Below are 27,056 nucleotides of genomic sequence, written 5' to 3' on the forward strand. Positions count from 1 at the left end.
TTGGAAAGATGTTTGTGATGAGCTTTAGTTTACCCTTCTGCTGACAATGCTGTAAGTGGTTTACCATTGGCTAGGTTTCCGTTAGTGAGGCAAAACAAATTACCGAAGAAGAAATCTGAAATAAATATCTTTATTTTTCATTCGCTCCCATTTTTGAAATACACAGAGGCGGCAATTAACACGGTGCTACTTGAACTCTGAGATATTCCTTGGCATCTTTCACTTTCCAATAAATTAAACATAGATTGACTGACACACATAATAGGTAATATTACAATCATCGTCATTTAATTCACAACCAGAATAATGTAGCAAAAAATTAAATAAGAATATACAGTTAAGTTACTTAATTAAGTTCAGTTGAACACACTATAAATAAAGTGGCTTACACATCAATTGTGACTGATACAAATTACGGAAGTTTTAATAAACTTTCATTGTCTGGGCATAGATACTATGCAGGATGATTTCTTGAAATAAATCCAGCTAAATGCAGCCAACTTCTTTCCTCGAGACGTGGCTCAATCTTGTGACATTTTTCTCAGCTTTTTGCTGTGAAGACAAAGAGATCAATGTTTCAAATAATCAAATATTATAATAAAATAAATCAATGAAAGTGCTGTCAATAATATCTAAATATCAAATATTGCTGAGTAGTTTACATTTTACAGCAGCTTTGCAAAGAAAATGAAAATTTTCAGATTTATCTTCAGAAGTTTGATTGTGGATTCAACCCTCATCTACTCTTGATTGGCAACACTTTATACATTTCAGATCACTGCTGTAGCTTTCTCAATGTTATCAGTCATTTATTATGTTGCTTACCTCAAAAAATTCAGTGCTTTCTTCACCCAATGGTGCTCAGGATCTGCACACACTGCTCTTCCTCTGACGGTGTAGAATCTATAAAATATTTAAATTGTCGTTCTATTAATTGAAAATTCTAATAAATATTATTCTACGATCATAAGGAATATATTATCGAATTGTACTTACATAATTGCATCTATCTCACATATTTCATTGGATTTTTGTTCCACATAACCAGAGATCAATTTTTGTGGCAGTCTCTTCCTCGAATATGCGAGACAGCAGTCTCTGTATGCTGCAGCTGAAAGAATGAAAAATATAGTCATGCATGTAGCACAAGTAAATAACTTTCTTTAAAATCTAATTTGTGGGAATGTGTTAAAAGGCATCTCTAAGACTTACCTGATAGTGTATTACCAAACATGTTCAGTACAATCAATGAGAGCATAGCTGCTGGGAGAAGTCTCTTGAGAGTGTTCATTGTTGATCACTGGTTTATAAGATAACTTTGCTGTGGAGTATGTTGAGGTGGTAACGGAGATCTGATGTGCTTTTTTGATTCTGTCAACTGCTTATATACACTTTGATTGGGACATATTTTGAAACAAGGAAATGCAACACATGATCTCTGGATCTTCCACGATATTACCTCACCTGATTACATCACACTGTTTATAAATATATTTTGGCAGCCTGATAATATCATCATCTACGTACTTCCTAATACCTTTGTTTCACTATCCACGATCAATTGAAGCAGGTAGTATTTACTTCTTATGTTATTTCCATTTAGATTCAAAATGTAACACAGCACAGTATAAATCTAAAGAGAACAGCCTTTCAAACTTGGCCAGCTCTGTAGTTCAAATTGGTTATTAAAAGCAAAATTACTGCACAAAATGGATGAATCAAAAAGAGAATTAGAAAAATATATATATCTGCAGTCAATTTTTAAGCACAATGAAACAATAATTTGAATTCAGAAAAATCACCTTAGAAATTAAATCATAAAGCATATTGTGTGCATTGTGTAATTCATTTCATGTTTAAAAAAGGGGAATAGTAAAATGGTTCAAATCCCGCAAAGTGAGTGACAGATTTTTCTTTCCCACGTGCTTGAGTGGAACTTCATGATCTTGGTCCTTGCAGCTTGGTCTGTGGATTCAATGGTGTCCCATGAAGTAACAGACCTCTGCAGTACTTCTGGAGTCTGTAGTGTCCCGTCTGTCCTGTCTTCCATGTATCTGTCTATCAAATACCTCCCTCGTCTGGTGCACCTATTCCATGTAACATTTTGTCTTGCCTCCCTACTCCCTACCCCCACCTCCTCCTCTACAATCAATCTGAAGAAGGGTCCCGACCTGAAACTTCACCTATCCATGTTTGCCAGGGATGCTGCCTGACCCGATGTGTTACTCCAGCACTTTGTGTCGTTTTGTGTAAATCACTTTCTGCAGTTTGTTGTTTCTACTTCGTGATCTTGGTCCTTGCATCTTGGTCTGTGGATTCATGGGTCACTAATGAAGGAATAGGCCTCTGCAGGACCTCTAAGGTCCACAGTGACCCACCCTCCTTTAAAAGCAAAATCATGTCCAGGTCCGCGCCTGTGAAGTAATACTACATTTGGAACCTGTCTCAGATATAGTTATATTAAAATATTTCCTGACAGTGAATCTTCCTAAAGCCCCTCATCTTATCCCTCCCTCCCACATCTTCGTACATTACTTCAACTAATCCTCCATGTGCAACTCAGGACTAATGTCAGGAAAGTAACTCACGGGACCATGGGCTGGAATCTTCCAAGCTGTACTATTTTAGTTAAAACATAAGCAGACTTCACAATGGCTGTGCATTCATATTTCTGGCTGGTGCTATCCATGAACTAAGCACATCAATGAAAATCATACAACAGCCATTTAGATTGGCATAACCTAACTTTGGATGCCACAAGCCAAGGTTCCCCTGCACGATACCAGACCAGATGCTGGGAAAACCTTGGAGGCAAATCATAGACTTGGTGGAAGCTATCGTACACCTTTCCTTTGTACCACCAGGGGTGCCGCACGATTGCAGCCCCGCCAACAGTCTCAATGTTTTTTTGTCTTATTTTGCATTTTTAGTGTGTTTTAAAAGTCTGTGTAAACATTCCATGGTTTATTTTATGTGGGGGGATGGGGAGTAGGTCGGGGGAAACTTTTTTTTAGTTTCTTACCTTGTTGGAGATGCGATTGTTTTCCAGGTCGCTTCTCCGGTCGCTCTGCGGCCTACAATCTATGGAGCTGGTGGCCTCCTCGGACTGACTTTGAGCCCCACCGCGGGGCGTGGACTTACAATTAGAGCCGATCCCTTGCCTCGGATCACTCCAACCACAGCCTGCGGACTTTACATCGAAATCTCGCAGCCTCGGGAGAGGCTAGTTGGGAACTCCAACGACGCAGAAGCTCGACCTGCCCCGACGCGGGGTTCGATCGCCTGGCACGGGGGAGCTGACATCCCCCCCGATGCAGGAGCTGATCGCCCCGATGTAGAGGCCCAAAACATTGTCAGCTACGGGAGTCAAGATCATCCCGTCAACGGAGGGCTCGATGTCCCCGACTGCGGGAGAACAAAGAAGGGAAGAGATTTGAACTTTTCTTTCGCCTTCCATTACAGTGAGGAATGTGGAGGAGTCACTGTGGTGGATGTTTATTTTAACATGTATTTTGTGTGTTCCGTTGCTTTTTATTTGTATCACTGACTTGGCAAATGAAATTCCTCATATGTTGCAAAACTTACTCGGCTAATAAAGTATTATTGTGATTGATTGTGATTGTGAGATATCGCACACATATCAAACAGTACAGTGCAAAAAATATTGCTCTATTTAATCCAACTTTGACACACTAAAGTTAAAGTCGTCGAGACCTTATACAAAGCACAGGATCTGCCCAGGGGTAAAGCAACAAATTCTAAGTACCAGACTTTTGAAAGAATGCTAAAATCTGAATAAGAGTGCTGAAGGGATTCAGCTGATACTATTCCAGGAATGAAAGGTTGCAGTCATGATGTGCTTCCAAAGGCAAGTTACGTCAACCTAAATGGCATTATGTGATTTTAATTTGTGTACACTTAGTTCATGATATTGGTCTTCTTTGACTGGAGATGGCCTTGAGTGCTGTCTTTGTGCAGTGCGAACATTCTGCTTGCACCCATATGGATTTTCCCTGGTAGCTCCAGATTCCACCCACATCCTGTTGACATGCTGCTCGGGTTAATTAATGACTGCAGATACTGTAGCTTCTGGTGTAGGTGTGTGGCATGCAGATCGGGGTGGAGTCAATGGGCAGCTCAGAGAGAATACGTAGCATGAGAAAATTAAAGGTTTACTGATGGGATTGCACTGAAAGCTGACGTAGGCTTCAAAGGCCCAATGGCCACCTCCCTCATATGAAAATATGAAATATATTATGAAAATATGGAGAGGATTTTCATAAACATGAAGGAATAAATATATCATGTTGATATAAAGTGAAAGTTGTTCCAATAGCCGAAACATTGATAAACAGGTGTAAAGATGTTAAGTGGGTGGCCAGGGACACAGATGGAGCTACTGGCTGCTGCAACTGTGGTAAGTGTGTCCAGGTTCAGCTCCTGAAGGACCGTGTTGGGGCACTGGAGAAGCAGCTGGATGACCTCAGGGCCATCCGAGATAACGAAAGTTACCTGGACAGGACCTGCAGGAGGTTGTCTCGCAAAGGATACAGGAAGAACAAAGGTGTATGAGTGAGAGAAAGGGGAGTTCTGCAACGAGAGTTTACAGAGTTAGGAAGAAGACTAAAAAGCAGGACTTCTAGGGTGGTTATCTCTGGATTGCTTCCAGTACCTCGTGCTAGTGACAACAGGAACAGGGAGATAGGGGATCTGAATGTGTGGCTGAGGGTCTGGTGCAGGATGCAAGGATTTAGTTTTATAGACCACTGGGATCTCTTCTGTGGTAGGGGTGACCTGTACAAAAGGGATGGGTTACACCTTAACTGGAGGGGGGCCGACTTTCTGGCAGGCAGGTTTGCTAGGGGAGGGATTGACAAATTGGGAGTATAAAGATGGAGTTAAAGGGGAAGTGAGTATAAGAAAAGTTACACAAGACTCCCAAATTAATGGGAAGGAAAGTTCGAGAAGGGATAAGAGAGTATGATCAGAGCCAATTGTGAGCGGTGTGAGATGGGAGGTGAATTCCGAAGTCAAAGTGTTGTATATGAATGCGCGAAGTATAAGAAATAAATTGGACGAGCTTGAGGCTCAGTTAGAAATTGGCAAGTATAATGTTGTTGGAATTACAGAGACATGACTGCAAGAGGGCCAGGGCTGGGAACTGAATATTCAAGGGTATACCTCCTATCGAAAAGACAGACAGGTGGGCAGAGGGGGTGGGGTAACTCTGTTGATGAGGAATGAAATTCAGTCCCTTGCAAGGGGTGACATTGAAACAGGAGATGTGGAGTCAGTATGGATAGAACTAAGGAATTGTAAGGGTAAAAAGACCCTAATGGGAATTATCTACAGGCCCCCAAACGGTAGCCTGGATATAGGTAGCAAGTTGAATCAAGAGTTAAAATTGGCATTTAGTAAAGGTAATGATACGGTTGTTATAGGAGATTTGAACATGCAGGTAGACTGGGAAAATCAGGTTGGTACTGGAGCCCAAGAAAGGAAATTTGTGGAGTGCCTCCGTGATGGATTCTTAGAGCAGCTTGTACTGGAGCCTATCAGGGAGAAGGCCTTTAAGTGTCACTGCACAAGCCGAGGTTCCACTGCACAATAGGCAAGGCAAGGCAAGGCAAGGCAAGGCAAGGCAAGGCAAGGCAAGGCAAGGCAAGGCAAGGCAAGGCAAGGCAAGGCAAGGCAACTTTATTTATATAGCACATTTCATACACGAGGCAGACTCAAAGTGCTTCACATAAAAACATGTCATACAATAAATGAAATAATAAAATGAAATAAAATAGAAGAACTAAAAGAAAAGAAAAGCAAAATTAAAAATGCATTATAAAAAGTGCAAAAGTTAAAAGTGCAATGTAGTTAAGATTTAGCTTAAAGCTAAAGTAAACATAAAAGTTTTCAGTCTTATTTTAAAAGTGGTCAAAGTTGAGGCAAGTCTTAAATCTTCAGGAAGTTTATTCCAGCTATTTGTTGCATAGTAACTAAATCCTGCTTTCCCATGTTTTGTATTTACTCTGGGAATCACTAGCAGTTTGGTTTCAGAAGATCTTAGCGGTCTAGAAGGCTTATATAGTGGAAGCATGTCAGTGATATACTTTGGCCCTAAACCATGTAGTGATTTATAGGTGAGCAGCAGGATTTTAAAATCAATTCTCTGACATACAGGGAGCCAATGTAAGGATTTAAGAATTGGTGTAATATGTTCAAATGTTTTGGTCTTTGTTAGAACTCTAGCAACAGCGTTCTGAACAAGCTGTAGCTGCCTGACAGTTTTTTTTGGAAGACCTGCAAGGAGACCGTTACAATAATCTAGCCTACTATTAATAAAGGCATGTACAAGTTTTTCTAAGTCTTGAGCTGACATGAGTCCTCTTAATCTTGCTATGTTTTTGAGGTGATAGTAGGCCGATTTTGTTACTGATTTGATGTGACTGTCGAAATTTAAATCTGAATCCATAATGACCCCAAGATTTCTGGCTTTGTTTGAAGTTTTCAGGGACAGAGAGTGAAGGTGTTGGGTTACTTTAAGCCTTTCTTTTTTAGCACCAAAAACAATTATCTCCGTTTTGTCCTTATTTAGTTGGAGAAAATTTTGGCACATCCAGTCTTTGACTTGCTCAATGCACTGGCACAACAGATCTATGGGGCGATAGTCATTTGGTGATAGCGCTACATAGATTTGAGTGTCATCGGCAAAGCAGTGGTGGTCAATATTATTATTTCGCATGATTTGCCCTAGTGGGAGCATGTAGATGTTGAATAAAGAGGGCCCTAAGATCGAATCTTGCGGTACTCCACACGTCACGTTGGTTGGTTCTGATACAAAGTCGCCAATGGAAACAAAATAGTTCCTATCTTGTAAATATGACCTGAACCAAATTAAGACTGTGCCTGAGAGCCCCACCCATTTTTCCAACCTGTCTAAAAGTATTGAGTGATCAACAGTGTCGAATGCAGCACTGAGGTCTAATAGCATTAATATTGAAACTTTGCCAGAGTCTGTGTTAAGACGGATGTCGTTTACAACTTTAATAAGAGCGGTCTCGGTGCTATGAAGAGGTCGAAATCCTGACTGGAAGTTGTCGTAGCAGCCAGTTGAAGCCAGGAAGTGATTAAGTTGCTGGAGGACAACTTTCTCAATGATTTTACTTATGAAAGATAGGTTTGATATTGGTCTATAGTTGTTAATAATAGAGGCATCTAGGCTCCGCTTTTTTAAAAGAGGTTTAATAACTGCAGTTTTCAAGGCTTTTGGGAAATTGCCTGATTGAAGAGAGCTGTTAACTATTTGCAGTATGTCTATTGCTAGGCAGTCAAAAACATTCTTAAAGAAGTTGGTAGGTAAAGCATCAAGGCAGCAGGTGGATGACCTTAGTTGTGTCACCGTTTCCACAAGAGTTTTAGAGTCTATGACATTAAAGCATGTCATCATTGCCACGTTACCTTTGCCTAAACAGGGTGGTGATCCAACATTTTTGTTTGAAGCGGTGATATTGATGGCATGTCTGATGCCTTCAATTTTATCTGTATAGAATAATGCAAACTCATTGCATTTCTGCGTGGAATGGAGTTCAGGTGGTAAATGTGTTGGGGGGTTGGTCAGTCTGTCAACAGTTGCAAATAGGGTTTTTGCCTTATTAGTGTTGTTGTTAATGATATTGGAGAAAAATGTTTCTCTAGCACTTTTTAAGTCTAAATTGTAGGCACGGAGGCTCTCTTTATAGATGTCATGGTGAATATGAAGTTTTGTTTTCCGCCAGATGCGCTCAGCTTTCCGGCATTCTCTTTTCTGGGCTGTTACAAAAGCAGCTTTTCTCCAGGGTGCCTTTTGCTTACCAGAAATCGTTTTAACCGTAATGGCGAGTTCTCACGGTGCGACCTGAAGCAAGATGTCACCCGAGTGAAGTGGTCGTGGTCCAGCACGAGTTCCGCACGATAAAGTGTTCCCACGATAAAGAGTTCCCACGGTACTCGGCAATTCTGTCATTTGTGCGACTGACTTGTCCGTCTCCCGATCTTTCCCGTTAATCGTGAATGAACATCGTGGACTGTAGTGTAGTTAATCACGTGGCACAAATGATGTCACTTTTTTTTCACACGCTATATAAATATCCTCCGTTCGTAGAATTGTCTCATTTGCAGACATGCCTATACAAAGTTGGTTCGAGTACAGGCTGGTTGTTATTTTCATTGACGTGCTGTATGCATTAGCGCAACATGAGCATCGAAAACGCTTGCGTGAAGGCAGAAGGGTGAGATTGATTAAAAAGATAATTAAGAGGAAGTCTCACTGGGTTAAGCCCATGTTTCAACGGAGACCTCAATTAGGACAATATGAGCAACTGCTTAATGTGCTGTGCGAAGAGGATAAAAGTGCATTCAAAAACTTTGTCAGAATTTCACCCGAGCTCTTTAATGAGTTAAAGAATAATTTGGGACCTCTGCTGAAGAAGACTGACACTGTAATGAGAAAGGCACTGGAACCAGGGTTGCGCATAGCAATCACCCTCCGCTACTTGGCCTCAGGCGATTCTTATAAAAGTCTGTCTTACAACTTTCTTGTCGCCACCAACAGCATCTGTGGTATTGTCAGAGAAACCTGTGAGGCGATCATCCAATTTTATTCAGCTGAAGTGATGGAATGCCCCAGTACACCAGATGCGTGGAAGAAAGTTGCACTGGGGTTTGAAAACAGGTGGAACTTTGCTCACACATGTGGGGCTTTGGATGGCAAGCATGTGGCAATTCGTAAACCACCCGGAGGTGGCTCAAATTATTTCAATTACAAGAAATTCCACTCAATTGTACTCATGGCGGTGGTTGATTATAACTACAACTTCCTGTATGTGGATGTGGGCACACCTGGAAGTGTTGGTGATGGCCGGATTTGGAAAGAAACCTGGCTTGGAAATAAAATGGAAGGTGGAACAGCAGGCATGCCTGATCCAGAACCACTGTCAGGAGAAGACAGCCCGGACATCCCATATGCGATGGTTGCTGACGAAGCCTTTGCATTACGGCCCTGGATTATGAAGCCATATCCACAGAGGAATCTAACTAGGGAACAGAGGATCTTCAATTACAGGCTGTCAAGGGCCAGGAGGGTAGTAGAAAATTCTTTTGGCATCTTGGCAAACAGATTTAGATGCTTGCTCAAGACAATGGAGCAGAAGCCCAAGAATGTGGAGAGTATAGTATATGCAGCATGTGTTCTGCACAACCTGATCCGAATGAGAGGTGCAGCTGCTGGATCAGCAACATCCATCCAGGACGGTGACCTAGTGGACAGTGACACAGGGGAAGTAACACTAGGTGCTTGGAGAAGTGGTGCGAACAAGTTGAAAATGGTCTCACTGCAGCGTTTGAAAGGTAACTCGGGCATATCCTGTGTGAAAGAGCAAAGAAACCATCTCTGCGCTTACTACAATTCACAATTGGGGAGTGTGCCGTGGCAGGACAGCATTATTGATGGGAGTTTGGCGGGAGTTTTTACGGACATTTTCAATCTCTCACTTCTGAGGTCTGAGGTCCCCACCTGCTTTAAAAGGGCATCAATTATACCGGTGCCCAAGAAGAGTAAGGTGACATGCCTCAATGACTATCGACCAGTGGCACTAACGGCGGTGGTGATGAAGTGCTTTGAGAGGTTGATCATGGAGCAAATCAACTCCTACATCGACAAAAACCTGGACCCACTGCAGTTCGCGTACCGCCACAACAGATCAACGGTGGATGCGATCTCGCTGGCCCTCCACTCCGCACTGGACCACTTGGACAACAAAAACTCATATGTCAGGCTGTTATTCATTGATTACAGCTCGGCATTTAACACAATCATCCCCTCCAAACTGGTTACCAAACTCGCAGAACTGGGTCTCTGCGCATCCCTCTGCAACTGGATCCTCGACTTCCTCGTCCACAGACCACAGTCTGTTCGTATTGGTGGAAATGTGTCAGCCTCAATAACAATCAGCACGGGAGCACCTCAAGGCTGCGTGCTCAGCCCCCTGCTGTACTCACTCTATACCCATGACTGCGTAGCGAACCACAGTGCGAACTCCATCATCAAGTTCGCTGACGACACCACTATTGTGGGGCGTATCACTGATGGGGATGAGTCAGAGTACAGAAGAGAGATCGAGCAACTGTCCATATGGTGCCAGCGCAATAACCTGGCCCTCAACACCAGCAAAACCAAGGAACTGATTGTGGACTTTGGAAGGAGTAGGAGGGGGACCCACAGCCCCATTTATATCAACGGGTCGATGGTTGAAAGGGTCAAGAGCTTCAAATTCCTGGGCGTGCACATCTCTGAAGATCTTTCCTGGTCCGAGAACACTAATGCAATCATCAAAAAAGCACATCAGCGCCTCTACTTCCTGAGAAGATTACGGAGAGTCGGATTGTCAAGGAAGACTCTCTCTAATTTCTACAGGTGCACAGTCGAGAGCATGCTGACCGGTTGCATCGTGGCTTGGTTCGGCAATTTGAGCGCCCTGGAAAGGAAAAGACTACAAAAAGTAGTAAACACTGCCCAGTCCATCATCGGCTCTGACCTTCCTTCCATCGAGGGGATCTATCGCAGTCGCTGCCTCAAAAAGGCTGGCAGTATCATGAAAGACCCACACCATCCGGGCCACACACTCATCTCCCTGCTACCTTCAGGTAGAAGGTACAGGAGCCTGAAGACTGCAACAACCAGGTTCAGGAATAGTTACTTCCCCTCAGCCATCAGGCTATTAAACCTGGCTCGGACAAAACTCTGATTATTACCAACCACTTTCTGTTATTTGCACTATCAGTTTATTTATTCATGTGTGTATATATTTATATCATGGTATATGGACACATTTATCTGTTTTGTAGTAAATGCCTACTATTTTCTGTGTGCTTAAGCAAAGCAAGAATTTCATTGTCCTATACAGGGACACATGACAATAAACTAACTTGAACTTGAACTTGAACTTGATGGGTAGCCGACCATGGGAACACTACTGCATGTTATAAGCTGACTTCCTAGTGTTGTCCTCTGAAAAGTGCTTCCTCTAAGATGTCCGTCCGCAAAACCTGCCGTTTAGAACATTGCATTGTCCCTTTAAATGCCTGAGTTGACGCTTGTTGCGGAGGTTGATGGATATAATGTGTTTTAAATAATCTGGCGTGCCTCATTTGTTGTATTTCGTGTTTGCGAGGCCCTTTTACAGACAAATGTTTTGTGTGATGCATCTCCTCTCAATATGTGACAGAAGTCGTCTTCTTATATTTTCAAATAGGAATAAAGACTTTGTATCACATTTACCGTGCTGATTGTCTTATTTTATTTTCTACCAAGAGGTGAAGAACACGTTTAAAAAGCTGGCCATTTCAGTGTCCTGCACACTCAGAAATGTTAATGAGTCAAAATGTGAGAATATCACCTCCATTAAGGTCTTTTGTGTTTCAGCATGAGAGGGATTATAACATTAGAGACATTCGTCTTGTAGTGATGTATTAATGACGATTTGCAGACATCAAGCTGATAGTAAAAGATAAGTTTATTTTAAACAAGCAATGGCAATGACAATCAAAATGCAGAGGTAAAAGCTTTATCACACCTCAGGATATAATAAAATGTGTAGCCACCAACAAAAAGAAAATGCACAAGAGTAAAGGGCACATATATTAACATACAGACATTTACAAAGGACTACAGATGTAACACCAAATGGTGAGTGGCCAACAAATTAAATAAACGAAAACTCAAACTGTCATTTGAAACACCACAAAAAAAATCTACACACACAGATTTTTCACAGCTTCCGAGGGTTAACTGGGGTAGTTGACGTCAGCGCAGCCTGCTGCACTTTCTTGAAAAGGACTTTTTGCACGGACCTCTCCGTAAACAACAGGCAAAGGTGTATTTCGAGCAGGCTGCAGCTCTGCAAACATCAGAGGTGATGTTGAGTGTCTCTAGAAGGAAATTAAGAGGTTACATGTCAAAAATTTCTCACGGACCTTACAATTGCGGGACCTTTCATTAAAGTACCCTTTGAAGATCAGAGTTCTTATTTTGAATCTCATTAACACAACTCATGAATAAGTTGTTGTCCATATGCGCATGGTAATGTTTATTTTTAAATTTATATTGCACAAAACACAATAGTTTACCTGTTCAGCACGGAATGGTGGATGTCCCCCCATTGCACGGGGCAGTCCATAGGGCCTGTCTGTGTACTTTAGAATCACAGAGTTATGTATTAGTCAATGTAAAAAAAAAACACACATTATGAATCAAGTTAGGGAAGCGCACATTTCTTTGTTAATACCTGGTCATAGAAGTGAGGCTGGCGAGGTTGAGGAACCAGTGGACGCTGCGCCTCAGGTGCACGTGCTTCCATTAACTGCACAGACAACACCAGACATTAAAACTATGTTGCTTTATGATGTGAGCAGAGACGCTGAATTAAGGGAATAAATTTAGGAATTTATCTATACCTTGTTATTTCTATAAGTCATCGCCCCATTTATCATAAGCCATGCTAAATCCCATTGACCATCACTTATTTCATCTTCGATCATTGAGTGACAGAAGTCGAATGTCCTGTGCATGAAGCCCATTGGTGTCATGCGTCCTTCCTGCAACAATCTCGAGCAGTCTCGAATACTTTTATGGAGCTGGAAATTCAGAGCGCAAATATAATAATCAGCAAAATGCTGGGTGGGTGCATTGTCCAATAAGCATCAAATTTATATACTCACACTACTAATGCTGTCTACACCTGTCCCTTCTTCAGCACCTCTGGGTGTGGTGAGGTCGATGCTAGCACTGTGCCTACTGCGGTGCTGTTGGCTGGTGGATCGGCTCGGTGTGGAAGTCCCTTCCAGAGGATCATCCAACGCCTGTTCAATTATGTGTTTTTCCTGTAGGAATTACATGAAGTCATTTACACATGGTGTCCAGAGCCTCAAGACCTCAAATATCTTTTGTAATAAAATTACCTTGGGTGCGCTAGTCCTGGTCACTGCACGCACAATATGCCCTGATAGGAAACGCCACCTCTCCTCTATCCACCTATTCCTCTCTGTCTGTCTGTTTCCAGCTGACCCTGATCTTGTCCCAAGTGCGGTGATTTTCCCGTACATGGTCCTCTGGGTAGCGAACCATTGCAAAAGTTGGTCATCTGCATTAAAGTAGAGTGCTGGAATTAAATGGAACTTCAAGCATTGGATCTATTCCGTTAAATTAAAGTTTTGGTCAGTAAAGAGAGGCCTGTTTAAGAGCATGCCCTCCGCATTTAATGTGCTATTTATTGTTCTTCTTGGATAACAGAGCACAAGTTGGTCAATACAGATGGCCTTTTTGAAGACAAGAATTACAAGTGAAAATTGCCTGCCCTCATGCATAATTTATTTTATGGCTCTAAAAGAGATATGATTCCCACTTCAAACGAAGAGGGTGTAAAAGCTGTCTGCCACTACTTTTACATTGCAGCTGCAGGGAACAGACAGACTTATAAGATAAATTAAAGGTGACTGCAAAAACAGAACTTTTACATCTGTAGCATTGTATGTTTTAAAATCATGGATAACATTAAATTGTTCTCCTGTACATAAACTAATATATTGTTATAGTTACTCACATGAGCACCGGGGATACTCAGCAGCCTTCGTCTCCAGCAGGTTGCGCTTTCTCTCCCTATTTCTATAATCCTCTCTGGATTTGTCATAGAGAATCTCATTGAATTGGTACCACTCCACCAGTTCACCCTCTTGTTCCCTGTTGAAGTTATATGGCTTTACCTTCTGCCATCTAACCTTTATGTTCTCGTCTGCTGAGACTATTGTGGAGGCAACAGCTACTGGGGAGGCAATCTCAAATACACCCTGATCACCTTCTCCCTGCTCCAAGGAGCCCACAGGCAGTGGTATCTCTGGCATCTCCTCTTGCCTCTCCACCTGTCTCTCTTGCTGAGTTTCCTCCTCATTTACCTGCATGGCTAAAAACTTTCCGACTTTCTTTGACCCCTTTCTTTGCGATTTTCTGAGAGGCATCTCTGCAAGTCTTACTGTGAAAAAGATTCTCAAAGAATGACAATTAGGTGGGACGTCCTCGATGGACACATGGTCCATTGGCGATATTGAGACCACCTCTTTTACTCACCTTATGTCCCTTCTGTCAAGCTTCCGGGTTTACCGTTCGCAGGAGTTCCCACGGTATTCGCAAGTGTCATTACGGATATCGCACGGATATCGCACAGGCATCTGCGTCCATACAATGTTGCAACGCTGCTCAAGACACTCTTGGAGAAATTCGAAAAAGTTTGAATTTTCTCCCGACCTTACCAAGTCACACGACTACCTGCCGTGTGCGCCACGGAGGTCCTCGGTGGTCCACGAATGCCGTACTGCTATCGCAGAAGGTTCCCACGATGTTAAATCTTGTTAGGTCTTGCTTCAGGTCGCACAATGAGAAAGCCCTTTAACAGGTGCAATGACATCTATAACTTTCACAATTTTGGAGTTAAAGTTATCTACAAGATCATCAGCAGAACATGGGTTTAGAGGTGGTAAGAGGGAGATGGCATTTTTAAAGAGTACATTAGAATGTTCATTTATATACCGTTTTTTGACAGTATTTGATTTTGTCTGTATGTCGGGAATAAAAGATATATTAAAGAAAACACAGAAGTGGTCAGACAATGAAGGATCAGTCACGAAAATATCAGAAACAATGAGACCCTTTGTGATAATCAAGTCCAGGGTGTGCCCATTACAATGAGTAGCCTCTTTCACATGTTGAGACAGGTCAAATGTGTCTAAAATAGTAAAAAATTATTTTGCACCCTTGTCATTCAAACCATCAGTATGAAAATTAAAATCACCAGTTATAACTAGACAGTCAAAGTCAGTGGAGATGCTAGACAATAATTCTGTAAAGTCATCGAAAAAATTAGCATAATATTTAGGAGGCCTGTAAATAATTAATAGGAGAACTCTGGGGGAACATTTCAATACAGCACAAAGGTATTCGAATGATGGAAAATCACCAAGTGACATCTGTTTCCCCTGAAATACATTTTAAAATATAGCAGCAACCCCTCCACCTCTTTTTCCAGATCTACATACATCAAAAAAGTTATAGTTTCGAGGAGCTGTCTCGATCAGAATGGTTGCACTGTTATTTTGTTCAATAGCATGTTGGATGTTGGGATGGCAGGGAAGGCTAATCACTGCCTCGGTGAAAGTCACAGAACATCTTCCCTTTACAATATATATGACATCAAAAACAAATAACAAGACGCATAAAAATATTGCTCTATTTAACCCAACTTCCAGGCATTGTCGTTATGAAAAGCATGATTTGAGCTCAGGAGGGTAATTGCAAATTCTAACTACCAGACCGTTGGAAGGATGCGAAGGCCTGAAAAAGATTGGTGGATGGATTGAGCTGGAACAATTCCAGGACTGAAATGTTGCAGTGATGTTAAATCAGTGGGGAGGCTGATGTTATTCTTCTTTGACTGGAGGTGGCCTTGAGGGCTGCCGTTAAGCAGTGCAAACATTCTGCTTGCACCCATATGGATTTTTCCTGGTTGCTGTGGATTCCTTCCACATGCGGATGACATGCTGCTAGGGTTAATTGCTGACTACAGATAGCTTCTGGTGTACGTGTGTGGCATGAGAATCAAGGTGGAGCTGATGGGCATGTAAGAGACAATACGTTACACGGGCAATTAAAGATTGTTGAACTGCTGGGATTGCACCGAGAGCTGGCATTGACCTGCAAGACCCAAAGGCCTCCTTTGTCACCAGAAATCTGTTGGAAATTAGAGAGGCTGTAGGGAGGCTGTCACCTTCATAGAGCATAACAGCAGAGCAACTTGAATCATCCAGCAACTTGTCGCCCCTTTCAGCTCAATACAACACCAACAGCTGCTTTTTGCAGAAATTTTCAGATGACACAGCTTTTGTCGGCCTCATCAAAGAGGGCAATGAGGAGGAGTATAGAGATAAAATAAACAACTTTGTGGAGTGGAGTGCACACAATAACCTCCATCTCAACACCACGAAAACGAAGGAGATAGTTGTGGATTTCAGGAGGGGGAGGAGGAGGACTCAACCAACACCAATCACCATCAGGGGCACTGAGGTGGAGGTGGTCGCCAACCACAGGTACCTTGGTGTGCAGCTTGACAGTGAGCTGGACTGGAAGAGTCATATGGAGGCGGTGTACAGGAAGGGACAAAGTCGACTGTATTTCTTAAGGAGGCTAAGGTCATTCAACATCTGCCAACCCCTGCTGTGCAGTGTCTACCATTCAGTGGTGGCCAGTGCTCTGTTTTTTGCTGTGGCCTGTTGGGGAGAAGGCGCCCGCATAGCGGACAAAAACAGACTGGATAAGCTGATCAGGAAGGCCGGCTCAGTGGTCGGGGCTGAGCAACTAACGGTCCAGCAGGTGGCAGAGGCCAGAACTCTGAACAAACTGGGTTCAATAATGACCAACCCCACTCACCCACTTCACGCCCTGAAGGTGATCAAGAGCAGCACCTTCAGTCAGAGACTGATTGCACCAATGTGCAAAACTGAGATATATAGGAAGACTTGTATACCAGCTGCTATAAGGTTTTACAATGCACAAAAATAACTTTGCACTTTTTTAGTATTCATTCATTGTATTTTAACTTATTAAGTATGGAAGCTATCTGAGGAAATGTGTGGTGTTATGTCTGTCTTGAAGCTGTTGTGGCATTGTAATTTCCTGTAAAGGATTATTAAAGGATCTATCTATCTATCTATCTATCTATCTATCTATCTATCTATCTATCTATCTATCTATCTATCTATCTATCTATCTATCTATCTATCTATCTATCTATCTATCTATCTATCTATCTATTATCTCTACTTTGCCATTTATGTTGTCGGGTCAAATCAAACACTGCATGCACATTTAAGCTCCTCAACTCGTCAATGAAATTTGATGCAAATCTAGATTTTGAATGGATTAAAAGTGTGTAGGAGATGAAAACGGCATGAAAAATGAATGCAGTCAACGTATATTTAAAAAAATTCAATTAAGTTGTTGAGAAACATGCTGTTCTAATATAGAATGCAGGTCGATGTGAGTTGTTCCCAATTTGGTCATTTTCCATTTCAGGCAAAGGAACAGGGCAAGGTGATTGAATAGATCGGGTTTGTTTTCAATAGAGTGGAAAGGGCGAAGGGATTACCCAAGTGAAGTTTACGAAAAAAAAGAGGAGAATAAAAACACAAAGTGCTGAAGAAACTCAGCAAAATCTTTGCCAATATTTCTGCAAGACATGGATAGGCAACATTTCAGGTCGGATCTCTTCTGTTGAGGTGGAGGGAAAGGTAGAACAGAAGTGGGGCAGGACAAAGTCTGGCAAGTAATAGGTGGATACAGGCAAGGGGGCGGATGATTTGACAAAGGCTGGAGATGCAAAGGCCAAAGGGTGTAGGATAAGGAGAGAACGTGGGAGAAATATGAGGCCAGAGGGAGGGATATGAGTAGAAGGGGATGGTGGGTTAGACTAGAAATGGGGGTGGGCTAGTGGGGGAAATGGGAGTGCACCCTGTTGAAAGAGAAGAATAGATTGGGTAGATGGTGATAACATTTCTCTTCAGCAGAAGTGTCCTTAACCAGAGCAGAGGTTAATGGTAAGTGATTTAGTGAGTACTTGGGGATTTTTTTTTATTGCTGAGACAGTGGGTGAAATCTGGAATACACTGCCTGTGGGGTAGTAGAGACAGGTGCTCTCACAATATTAAAGATGTATCTGAATGAATCCTTTAAATGCCATGGCGTAGAAGCTTATGGTCAAAATGGTGGGAAACTGGATTAGGATAGATGGGCACTTGATGACCAGGATAGGTCCAAAGGCAGGTTTCTGTGCTCAATGACTCTAAGACTCTGAACTTTCAGGCACCTCAATCCAAGCAGAAATTAGCAGAACATACGATATTTCAATATTTACTGCATTGAGAATAATGATATGCCTATTTCTGAGATTAGTTATAAAACTGAAGCCAACTTCAGCAAATGTCATAAGCAATTTAATTACTTAGTTTCATTGTTCAATAGACAATATACAATAGCCAATAGGTGCAGTTGTAGGCCTTTCGGCACTTCGAGCCAGCAACGCCATTCAATGTGATCATGGCTGATCATCCACAATCAGTGCCCCGTTCCTGCCTTCTCTCCATATCCCTTAACTCCGCTACCCCTAAGAGCTCTATGTAACTCTCTCTTGAAAGCATCCAGAGAACCAGCCTCCACTGCCCTCTGAGGCAGAGAATTCCACACACTCACAACATTCTGTGTAATTTTTTTTCTCATCTCCGTTCTAAATGGCTTACCACTTATTCTTAAACTATGGCCTCTGGTTCTGGACTCCCCCAACATCGGGACCATGTTTCCTGCGTCTAGCATGTCCAAACCTTTAATCTATATTACTAAATCTCTGTTCTCGACCGCTTTTGACCTTCTGTGCTACGATTTCCAAGAGAATGCTGCCACCTACGGCCGTCATTTTTGGCCACCTTGCTCAGAGCCCCCTTCCCCCGCATGTGTGCCGAGGATTTTTCCCGTCGATGAAAAATGACAGAGAGATTAATGTTTTTACACAATTCCCCATTCTCTCTGCTGCCCCTGCTGGAGGGAGGGGGAGGGACTATAAAACCAGGAAGCGGTGTGCCTCAATCAGTCTCTGCAAGTGGTGTGCCTCAATCAGTCTCTGCAAGTGGTGTGCCTCAATCACTCTGCAACATGGTGGGCACTCTGAGCTCTGAATGACACTGAACAAATTTCTTCACACCTGTGAGTAAGTACCCTTAATGTGGTTTGAAAATAAAATATGGGTAGTTTGAAATAAAAAAGCACTGCCTGCAAATGGTTGTTTGGGGGGTTTGGGTTCCTCTCTCTCCCCACCTCTCTCTCTCTCACTTTCCCTCTCTCTTTCTCTCTCTCTCTCCACCCCTGTCTCTTACCCTTTCTCTCTCTCTCACTCTCCCCTCCTCTCTCGCCATCCCCCCATCTCCTCACCCCCCCCCCTCTCTCCCTCTCCTCCCCCTCTCCTCTCCACTCCCCCTCTCCTCTCCACACCCCCTCTCCTCTCCACTCCCCCCCTCTCCTCTCTCCTCTCCTCTCCTCTCCCTCTCCTCTCCCCCCCTCTCCTCCCCCACTCCTCTCCTCTCCCCCCCTCTCATCCCCTCTCCTCTCCACCCCCTCCTCACCCCTCCTCCCCCCTCCTCCCCCCCCCCTTCCTCCCCCCCTCCTCCCCTCCTCTCCCCCTCTCCTCTCCACTCCCTCCCTCTCCTCTCCCCCTCTCCTCTCCCCCCCTCTCTCGCTCCTCTTTTTCTCCCCCTCCTCCCGTCCATCCCCTCCCCCACCGCCCCTCCCCTAAACCCCCTCCCCTCCACACACCCCTACCCCCTTCCCTCCACCCTCCCTCCCCCTCCCTGCTCCCCACCCTCTCAGCACCCCCTCTCTCTCCCCCTCACTTTCACCCTCTCTCTTTCCTCCCCTCCTCCCCCACCTTTCCCCCCTCACCCACCCTTCCTCTTCTCCTCTTCTCCACCCCCTCTCCCTCTTGCCCCTCTCTCTGTGTCTCTGTCTCTCTCTCTCTGTCTGCACCTTCTCTCTCTGCCCTCACTCTCTACCCCCCCCCCCCCTCTAGATGTGACTGCAAGTTGGGGGCTATGCGTCAGTAGATATAGTGTTTATGGGGTAAAAGGAGCAAATTAATAATATTAATATAATATCAAGGGGGGTAATTAGCGTGAGTGCGAGGGGGGGGGGGGATAGTTAGTGTGTGTGACGCTGCATGTCGCCTCCCCCCCCCACAACCGCACGTTGGGGGAACAGACCCAACGGGTCTGCACTTGGTCTAGTAATCTTATATATTTCAATAAGATCCGCTCTCATCCTTCTAAATTCCAGAGTAAACAAGCCCGGCCGTTCCAATCTAATGACAGGCCCGACATCCCGGGATTTAACCTTGTGAACCTATGTGTACTCCCTCAATAGCAAGAATGATCTTCCTCAAGTTTGGAGACCAAAACTGCACACAATACTCCAGGTGTGGTCTCACTAGGACCCTGTACAACTGCAGGAGGACCTCTTTGTTCCTATACTCAACTTCTCTTGTTATGAAGGCCAACATGCCATTCGCTTTCTTAACTGCCTGCTGTACCTGGACTGGAGGGCAGCAGCTTCGACCACCCCCGGGCCGCGGTGTTTGAACCGGCCCGTTTGCGGGGTTCGGTGAGCCGCGGGACTGTTGTGCCATCGCCCGGTGGGGAATCGCCTCAGTGCAGAGGGGGAAGAGGAGGGAAGAGACAGTAACCCTAAGATTTTTGCCTCCACCACTGTGAGGAGGTGCTTGGAGGATACACTGTGGTGGTGTTAATTTGTGTTAATTGTTGTTTATTATTGTATGATTGTATGTATGACTGCAGGCACGAAATTTCGTTCAGACCGTAAGGTCTGAATGACAATAAAGGTATTCAATTCAATTCAATTCAATTCACTTCACCTGCATGCTTACTTTCAGTGACTGATGAACAAGGACCCCCAGATCCCGTTGTACTTCCCCTTTTCCCAACTTGACACCGTTTAGATAATAATCTGACCATTTAGATAATAATCTGTTACTTTTGGTCAAAACATTTGCTTTAATAAAGAACAGGTGACAGGGTAAAACAAGAAACCAGTTTAAATGTAGACACCTGAAGAAGCTGACGCAGGAATTTTACAAAGTTTATTAAAGTTCCATTCTGGATTTCAAAAGTCATAATTCTGTTAGGCATTCAATACTAGAAGCCTCACATTGAATGTTTGGAATCCCTCAAGTAGGCTTTCCTGGGATTCCGAACAATAGGAACAACCCCCCTGCTCTTTATTTTATTCCATCTTGTGTCTGATGAAGTTGGAAAGGTGTTTGTGATGAGCTTTAGTTTACCCTTCTGCTGACAATGCTGTAAATGGTTTACCATTGGCTAGGTTTCCGTTAATGAGGCAAAATAAATTACCGAAGAAGAAATCTGAAATAAATATCTTTATTTTTCATTTGCTCCCATTTTTGAAATACACAGAGGTGGCAATTAACACGGTGCTACTTGAACTCAGTTATTCCTTGGCATCTTTCACTTTCCAATAAATTAAACATAGATTGACTGACACATATGCAGGTAATAATATTACAATCATCGTCATTTAATTCACAACCAGAATAATGTAGCAAAAAATTAAATAAGAATATACAGTTAAGTTACTTCATTAAGTTCAGTAGAACACACTATAAATAAAGTGGCTTACACATCAATTGTGACTGATACAAATTACGGAAGTTTTAATAAACTTTCATTGTCTTTCATTTCACTGATTTATCTTCAGAAGTTTGATTGTGGATTCAACCCTCATCTACTCTTGATTGGCAACACTTTATACATTTCAGATCATTGCTGTAGCTTTCTCAATGTTATCAGTCAATTATTATGTTGCTTACCTCAAAAATTTCAGTGTTTTCTTCACCCAATGGTGCTCAGGATCTGCACACACTGCTCTTCCTCTGACGGTGTAGAATTTATAAAATATTTAAATTGGTGGTTCTATTAATTGAAAATTCTAATAAATATTATTCTACGATCATAAGGAATATATTATTGAATTGTACTTACATAATTGCATCTATCTCACATATTTCATTGGATTTTTGCTCCAGGTAACCAGAGATCTATTTTTGTGGCAGTCTCTTCCTCGAATATGCGAGACAGCAGTCTCTGTATGCTGCAGCTGAAAGAATGAAAAATATAGTCATGCATGTAGCACAAGTAAACAATATCTCTACTTTGCCATTTATGTTGTCGGGTCAAATCAAACACTGCATGCACATTTAAGCTCCTCAACTCGTCAATGAAATTTGATGCAAATCTAGATTTTGAATGGATTAAAAGTGTATAGGAGATGAAAACGGCATGAAAAATGAATGCAGTCCACGTATATAAAAAATAATTCAATTAAGTTGTTGAGAAACATGCTGTTCTAATATAGAATGCAGGTCGATGTGAGTTGTTCCAAATTTGGTCATTTTCCATTTCAGGCAAAGGAACAGGGCAAGGTGGTTGAATAGATCGGGTTTGTTTTCAATAGAGTGGAAAGGGCGAAGGGATTACCCAAGTGAAGTTTACGAAAAAAAAGAGGAAAATAAAAACACAAAGTGCTGAAGAAACTCAGCAGAATCTTTGCCAATATTTCTGCAAGACATGGATAGGCAACATTTCAGGCCGGATCTCTTCTGTTGAGGTGGAGGGAAAGGTAGAACAGAAGTGGGGCAGGACAAAGTCTGGCAAGTAATAGGTGGATACAGGCAAGGGGGCGGATGATTTGACAAAGGCTGGAGATGCAAAGGCCAAAGGGTGTAGGATAAGGAGAGAACGTGGGAGAAATATGAGGCCAGAGGGAGGGATATGAGTAGAAGGGGATGGTGGGTTAGACTAGAAATGGGGATGGGCTAGTGGGGGAAATGGGAGTGCACCCTGTTGAAAGAGAAGAATAGATTGGGTAGATGGTGATAACATTTCTCTTCAGCAGAAGTGTCCTTAACCAGAGCAGAGGTTAATGGTAAGTGATTTAGTGAGTACTTGGGGATTTTTTTTAATTGCTGAGACAGTGGGTGAAATCTGGAATACACTGCCTGTGGGGTAGTAGAGACAGGTGCTCTCACAATATTAAAGATGTATCTGAATGAATCCTTTAAATGCCATGGCGTAGAAGCTTATGGTCAAAATGGTGGGAAACTGGATTAGGATAGATGGGCACTTGATGACCAGGATAGGTCCAAAGGCAGGTTTCTGTGCTCAATGACTCTAAGACTCTGAACTTTCAGGCACCTCAATCCAAGCAGAAATTAGCAGAACATACGATATTTCAATATTTACTGCATTGAGAATAATGATATGCCTATTTCTGAGATTAGTTATAAAACTGAAGCCAACTTCAGCAAATGTCCTGGGCTCCCCCAACATCAGGACCATGTTTCCTGCCTCTAGCATGTCCAAACCTTTAATAATCTTATATATTTCAATAATTTTCTGGGAGAGGCGCTGTCCTGAACGGCTGCCTGTCCTGCAGCTGTCCGTTTTTTTTCCACTTCTTTTTTAAATTATTTTTAGTATGTCAAAGCTTGTAGTCAGGGGGTCTAATCTTTTTATGTGTGGGCGTGGTGGGGGGGAAGGGGGAAACTGCTTTTCAAGCCCCTACCTGGTCGGAGAGGCTGCCTTCCTCCGAGCAGAGCCTTCGACCTGTCCTCGCGGCCTACCAGCGGGTCCTGGAGCGACGTTTCCCTGAGATAACCTGGCCAGAACCTCGGCTTTGGCGGCGGCACAGCGCTGGAGCGCTGTTGCGGAGCGGGTGATGGCTTTCCTGGGTCGCCGCGCTGGAACTCCAGTATGCTGGGACCGCCGATAAGAACATTGTGGAGCCGCGGTTCAGTGGAGCGGCCGGCTGCGGCGCTGACCTTTTCATCCCGGAGCCTGGGATCTCTCACCGAGATCGCCCGGCACAGTCTGTTGGCTTGGAAGCCGCGGTCTCCGGTGGGATGGCGGCCGTTCCTGGCACCCCAAGCCGCTGGGGGTTCTCCCGACGCCAGAGCATCATCACCCGGCGAGAACATCGGGCGCCGTGGCGGCGACTGTGGAGGCCTCAATAGGCCCGACTCTGGGTGGACAAGAGGATGGGGACTGGACTTTGTGCCTTCCCCCACAGTGGGAACCACTGTGGGGGGATGTTTTTGTGTTTTGGTGTTGAACTTCTTGAATGCTATGTTGTATTTTTATTAGTGTGCTGCAAGGATATCTGAATTTCCCCTGAATTTCCCCTGAACAAGGGGATTAATAAAGTAAATCTAATCTAATCTAATATCCGCTCTCATCCTTCTAAATTCCAGAGTATACAAGCCCGGCCGTTCCAATCTAATGACAGGCCCGACATCCCGGGATTTAACCTTGTGAACCTATGTGCACTCCCTCAATAGCAAGAATGATCTTCCTCAAGTTTGGAGACCAAAACTGCACACAATACTCCAGGTGTGGTCTCACTAGGGCCCTGTACAACTGCAGGAGGACCTCTTTGTTCCTATACTCAACTCCTCTTGTTATGAAGGCCAACATGCCATTCGCTGTCTTCACTGCCTTCCGTACCTGCATGCTTACTTTCAGTGACTGATGAATAAGGACCCCCAGATCCCGTTGTACTTCCCCTTTTCCCAACTTGACACCATTTAGATAATAATCTGACCATTTAGATAATAATCTGTTACTTTTGGTCAAAACATTTGCTTTAATAAAGAACAGGTGCCAGGGTAAAACAAGAAACCAGTTTAAATGTAGACACCTGAAGAAGCTGACGCAGGAATTTTACAAAGTTTATTAAAGTTCCATTCTGGATTTCAAAAGTCATAATTCTGTTAGGCATTCAATACTAGAAGCCTCACATTGAATGTTTGGAATCCCTCAAGTAGGCTTTCCTGGGATTCCGAACAATAGGAACAACCCCCCTGCTCTTTATTTTATTCCATCTTGTGTCTGATGAAGTTGGAAAGATGTTTGTGATGAGCTTTAGTTTACCCTTCTGCTGACAATGCTGTAAGTGGTTTACCATTGGCTAGGTTTCCGTTAGTGAGGCAAAATAAATTACCGAAGAAGAAATCTGAAATAAATATCTTTATTTTTCATTCGCTCCCATTTTTGAAATACACAGAGGTGGCAATTAACACGGTGCTACTTGAACTCTGAGATATTCCTTGGCATCTTTCACTTTCCAATAAATTAAACATAGATTGACTGACACATATGCAGGTAATAATATTACATTCATCGTCATTTAATTCACAACCAGAATAATGTAGCAAAAAATTAAATAAGAATATACAGTTAAGTTACTTAATTAAGTTCAGTTGAACACACTATAAATAAAGTGGCTTACACATCAATTGTGAGTGATACAAATTACGGAAGTTTTAATAAACTTTCATTGTCTGGGCATAGATACTATGCAGGATGGATTCTTGAAATAAATCCAGCTAAATGCAGCCAACTTTCCTCGAGACGTGGCTCAATCTTGTGACATTTTTCTCAGCTTTTTGCTGTGAAGACAAAGAGATCAATGTTTCAAATAATCAAATATTATAATGAAAGAAATCAATGAAAGTGCTGTCAATAATATCTAAATATCAAATATTGCTGAGTAGTTTACATTTTACAGCAGCTTTGCAAAGAAAATGAAAATTTTCAGATTTATCTTCAGAAGTTTGATTGTAGATGCAACCCTCATCTACTCTTGATTGGCAACACTTTATACATTTCAGATCACTGCTGTAGCTTTCTCAATGTGATCAGTCAATTGTTATGTTGCTTACCTCAAAAAATTCAGTGCTTTCTTCACCCAATGGTGCTCAGGATCTGCACACACTGCTCTTCCTCTGACGGTGTAGAATCTATAAAATATTTAAATTGTCGTTCTATTAATTGAAAATTCTAATAAATATTATTCTAAGATCATAAGGAATATATTATCGAATTGTACTTACATAATTGCATCTATCTCACATATTTCATTGGATTTTTGTTCCACATAACCAGAGATCAATTTTTGTGGCAGTCTCTTCCTCGAATATGCGAGACAGCAGTCTCTGTATGCTGCAGCTGAAAGAATGAAAAATATGGTCATGCATGTAGCACAAGTAAATAACTTTCTTTAAAATCTAATTAGTGGGAATGTGTTAAAAGGCATCTCTAAGACTTACCTGATAGTGTATTACCAAACATGTTCAGTACAATCAATGAGAGCATAGCTGCTGGGAGAAGTCTCTTGAGGGTGTTCATTGTTGCTCACTGGTTTATAAGATAACTTTGCTGTGGAGTATGTTGAGACGGTAACGGAGATATGATGTGCTTTTTTGATTCTGTCAACTGCTTATATACACTTTGATTGGGACATATTTTGAAACAAGGAAATGCAACACATGACCTCTGGATTTTCCACGATATTACCTCACCTGATTACATCACACTGTTTATAAATATATCTTGGCAGCCAATCAAAGTGAATATCATCATCTACGTATTTCCTAATACCTTTGTTTCACTATCCACGATCAATTGAAGCAGGTAGTATTTACTTCTTATGTTATTTCCATTTAGATTCAAAATATAACACAGCACAGTATAAATCTAAAGAGAACAGCCTTTCAAAGTTGAACAGCTCTGTAGTACAAATTGGGTATTAAAAGCAAAATTACTGCACAAAATGGATGAATCTAAAAAGAGAATTAAAAAATATATATATCTGCAGTCATTTTTTAAGCACAATGAAACAATAATTTGAATTCAGAGAAATCAGCTTAGAAATTAAATCATAAAGCATATTGTGTGCATTGTGTAATTCATTTCATGTTTAAAAAAGGGGAATAGTAAAATGGTTCAAATCCCGCAAAGTGAGTGACAGATTTTTCTTTCCCACGTGCTTGAGTGGAACTTCAAGTTCATGGTCCTTGCAGCTTGGTCTGTGGATTCAAGCATGACTCATGGCGGAACAGACCTCTGCAGTATTTCTGGTGTCTGTAGTGTCCCGTCTGCCCTGTCTTCCATGTATCTGCCTATCAAATACCTCCCTCGTCTGGTGCACCTATTCCTTGTAACACTTTGTCTTACCTCCCTCCTTCCCAGCATTCATCTCCCCACCTCCTCTTCTACAATCAGTCTGAAGAAGGGTCCCGACCTGAAACTTCACCTATCCATGTTTGCCAGGGATGCAGGCTGACCCGATGTGTTACTCCAGCACTTTGAGTCGTTTTGTGTAAACCACTATCTGCAGTTTGTTGTTTCTACTTCGTGATCTTGGTCCTTGCATCTTGGCTTGTGGATTCATGAAGGAATAGGCCTCTGCAATACTTCTGAAGTCCACAGTGATCCTCCTTTAAAAGCAAAATCATGTCCAGGTCCGAGCCTGTGAAGTACTATTGTCTGTAACCTGTCTCAGATATAATTAT

General features: G+C 42.6%; 2 protein-coding genes across 2 annotated transcripts; both read right to left on the bottom strand.

Moving 5' to 3' along the window:
- Nucleotides 1–268: 268 nt before the first annotated feature.
- LOC116979695 (C-C motif chemokine 20-like) lies at nt 269–1,376 on the bottom strand. Its single transcript, XM_033031397.1, has 4 exons — nt 1,213–1,376; nt 997–1,111; nt 826–903; nt 269–552 (listed from the first exon to the last, which is right to left on the bottom strand). Exons 1-4 carry the CDS (start codon nt 1,289–1,291, stop codon nt 522–524), a joined length of 303 nt encoding a protein of 100 aa, XP_032887288.1. The 5' UTR covers nt 1,292–1,376; the 3' UTR covers nt 269–521.
- Nucleotides 1,377–24,714: 23,338 nt separating this feature from the next.
- Nucleotides 24,715–25,943, bottom strand: LOC116979696 (C-C motif chemokine 20-like). The gene is made up of 4 exons (XM_033031398.1): nt 25,812–25,943; nt 25,596–25,710; nt 25,425–25,502; nt 24,715–25,151 (listed from the first exon to the last, which is right to left on the bottom strand). The coding sequence occupies exons 1-4, from the start codon at nt 25,888–25,890 to the stop codon at nt 25,121–25,123; spliced, it is 303 nt and encodes a 100-aa protein (XP_032887289.1). The 5' UTR covers nt 25,891–25,943; the 3' UTR covers nt 24,715–25,120.
- Between the last annotated feature and the right edge of the window lie 1,113 nt (nt 25,944–27,056).

This window comes from Amblyraja radiata, chromosome 13 (genome assembly GCF_010909765.2).
Source record: "Amblyraja radiata isolate CabotCenter1 chromosome 13, sAmbRad1.1.pri, whole genome shotgun sequence".
NCBI lineage: Eukaryota > Metazoa > Chordata > Chondrichthyes > Rajiformes > Rajidae > Amblyraja > Amblyraja radiata.

Excerpts from the sequence above, each read along its gene's own strand:
- LOC116979695 (XM_033031397.1), bottom strand. The coding sequence starts at position 1,291 with ATGAACACTCTCAAGAGACTTCTCCCAGCAGCTATGCTCTCATTGATT. Across the intron at positions 1,112-1,212 it reads GTTTGGTAATACACTATCAG|CTGCAGCATACAGAGACTGC; the intron begins GTAAGTCTTAGA and ends TCATTCTTTCAG. Across the intron at positions 904-996 it reads TGTGAGATAGATGCAATTAT|ATTCTACACCGTCAGAGGAA; the intron begins GTAAGTACAATT and ends AATATTTTATAG.
- LOC116979696 (XM_033031398.1), bottom strand. The coding sequence starts at position 25,890 with ATGAACACCCTCAAGAGACTTCTCCCAGCAGCTATGCTCTCATTGATT. Across the intron at positions 25,711-25,811 it reads GTTTGGTAATACACTATCAG|CTGCAGCATACAGAGACTGC; the intron begins GTAAGTCTTAGA and ends TCATTCTTTCAG. Across the intron at positions 25,152-25,424 it reads AAAGCACTGAATTTTTTGAG|CAAAAAGCTGAGAAAAATGT; the intron begins GTAAGCAACATA and ends TTGTCTTCACAG.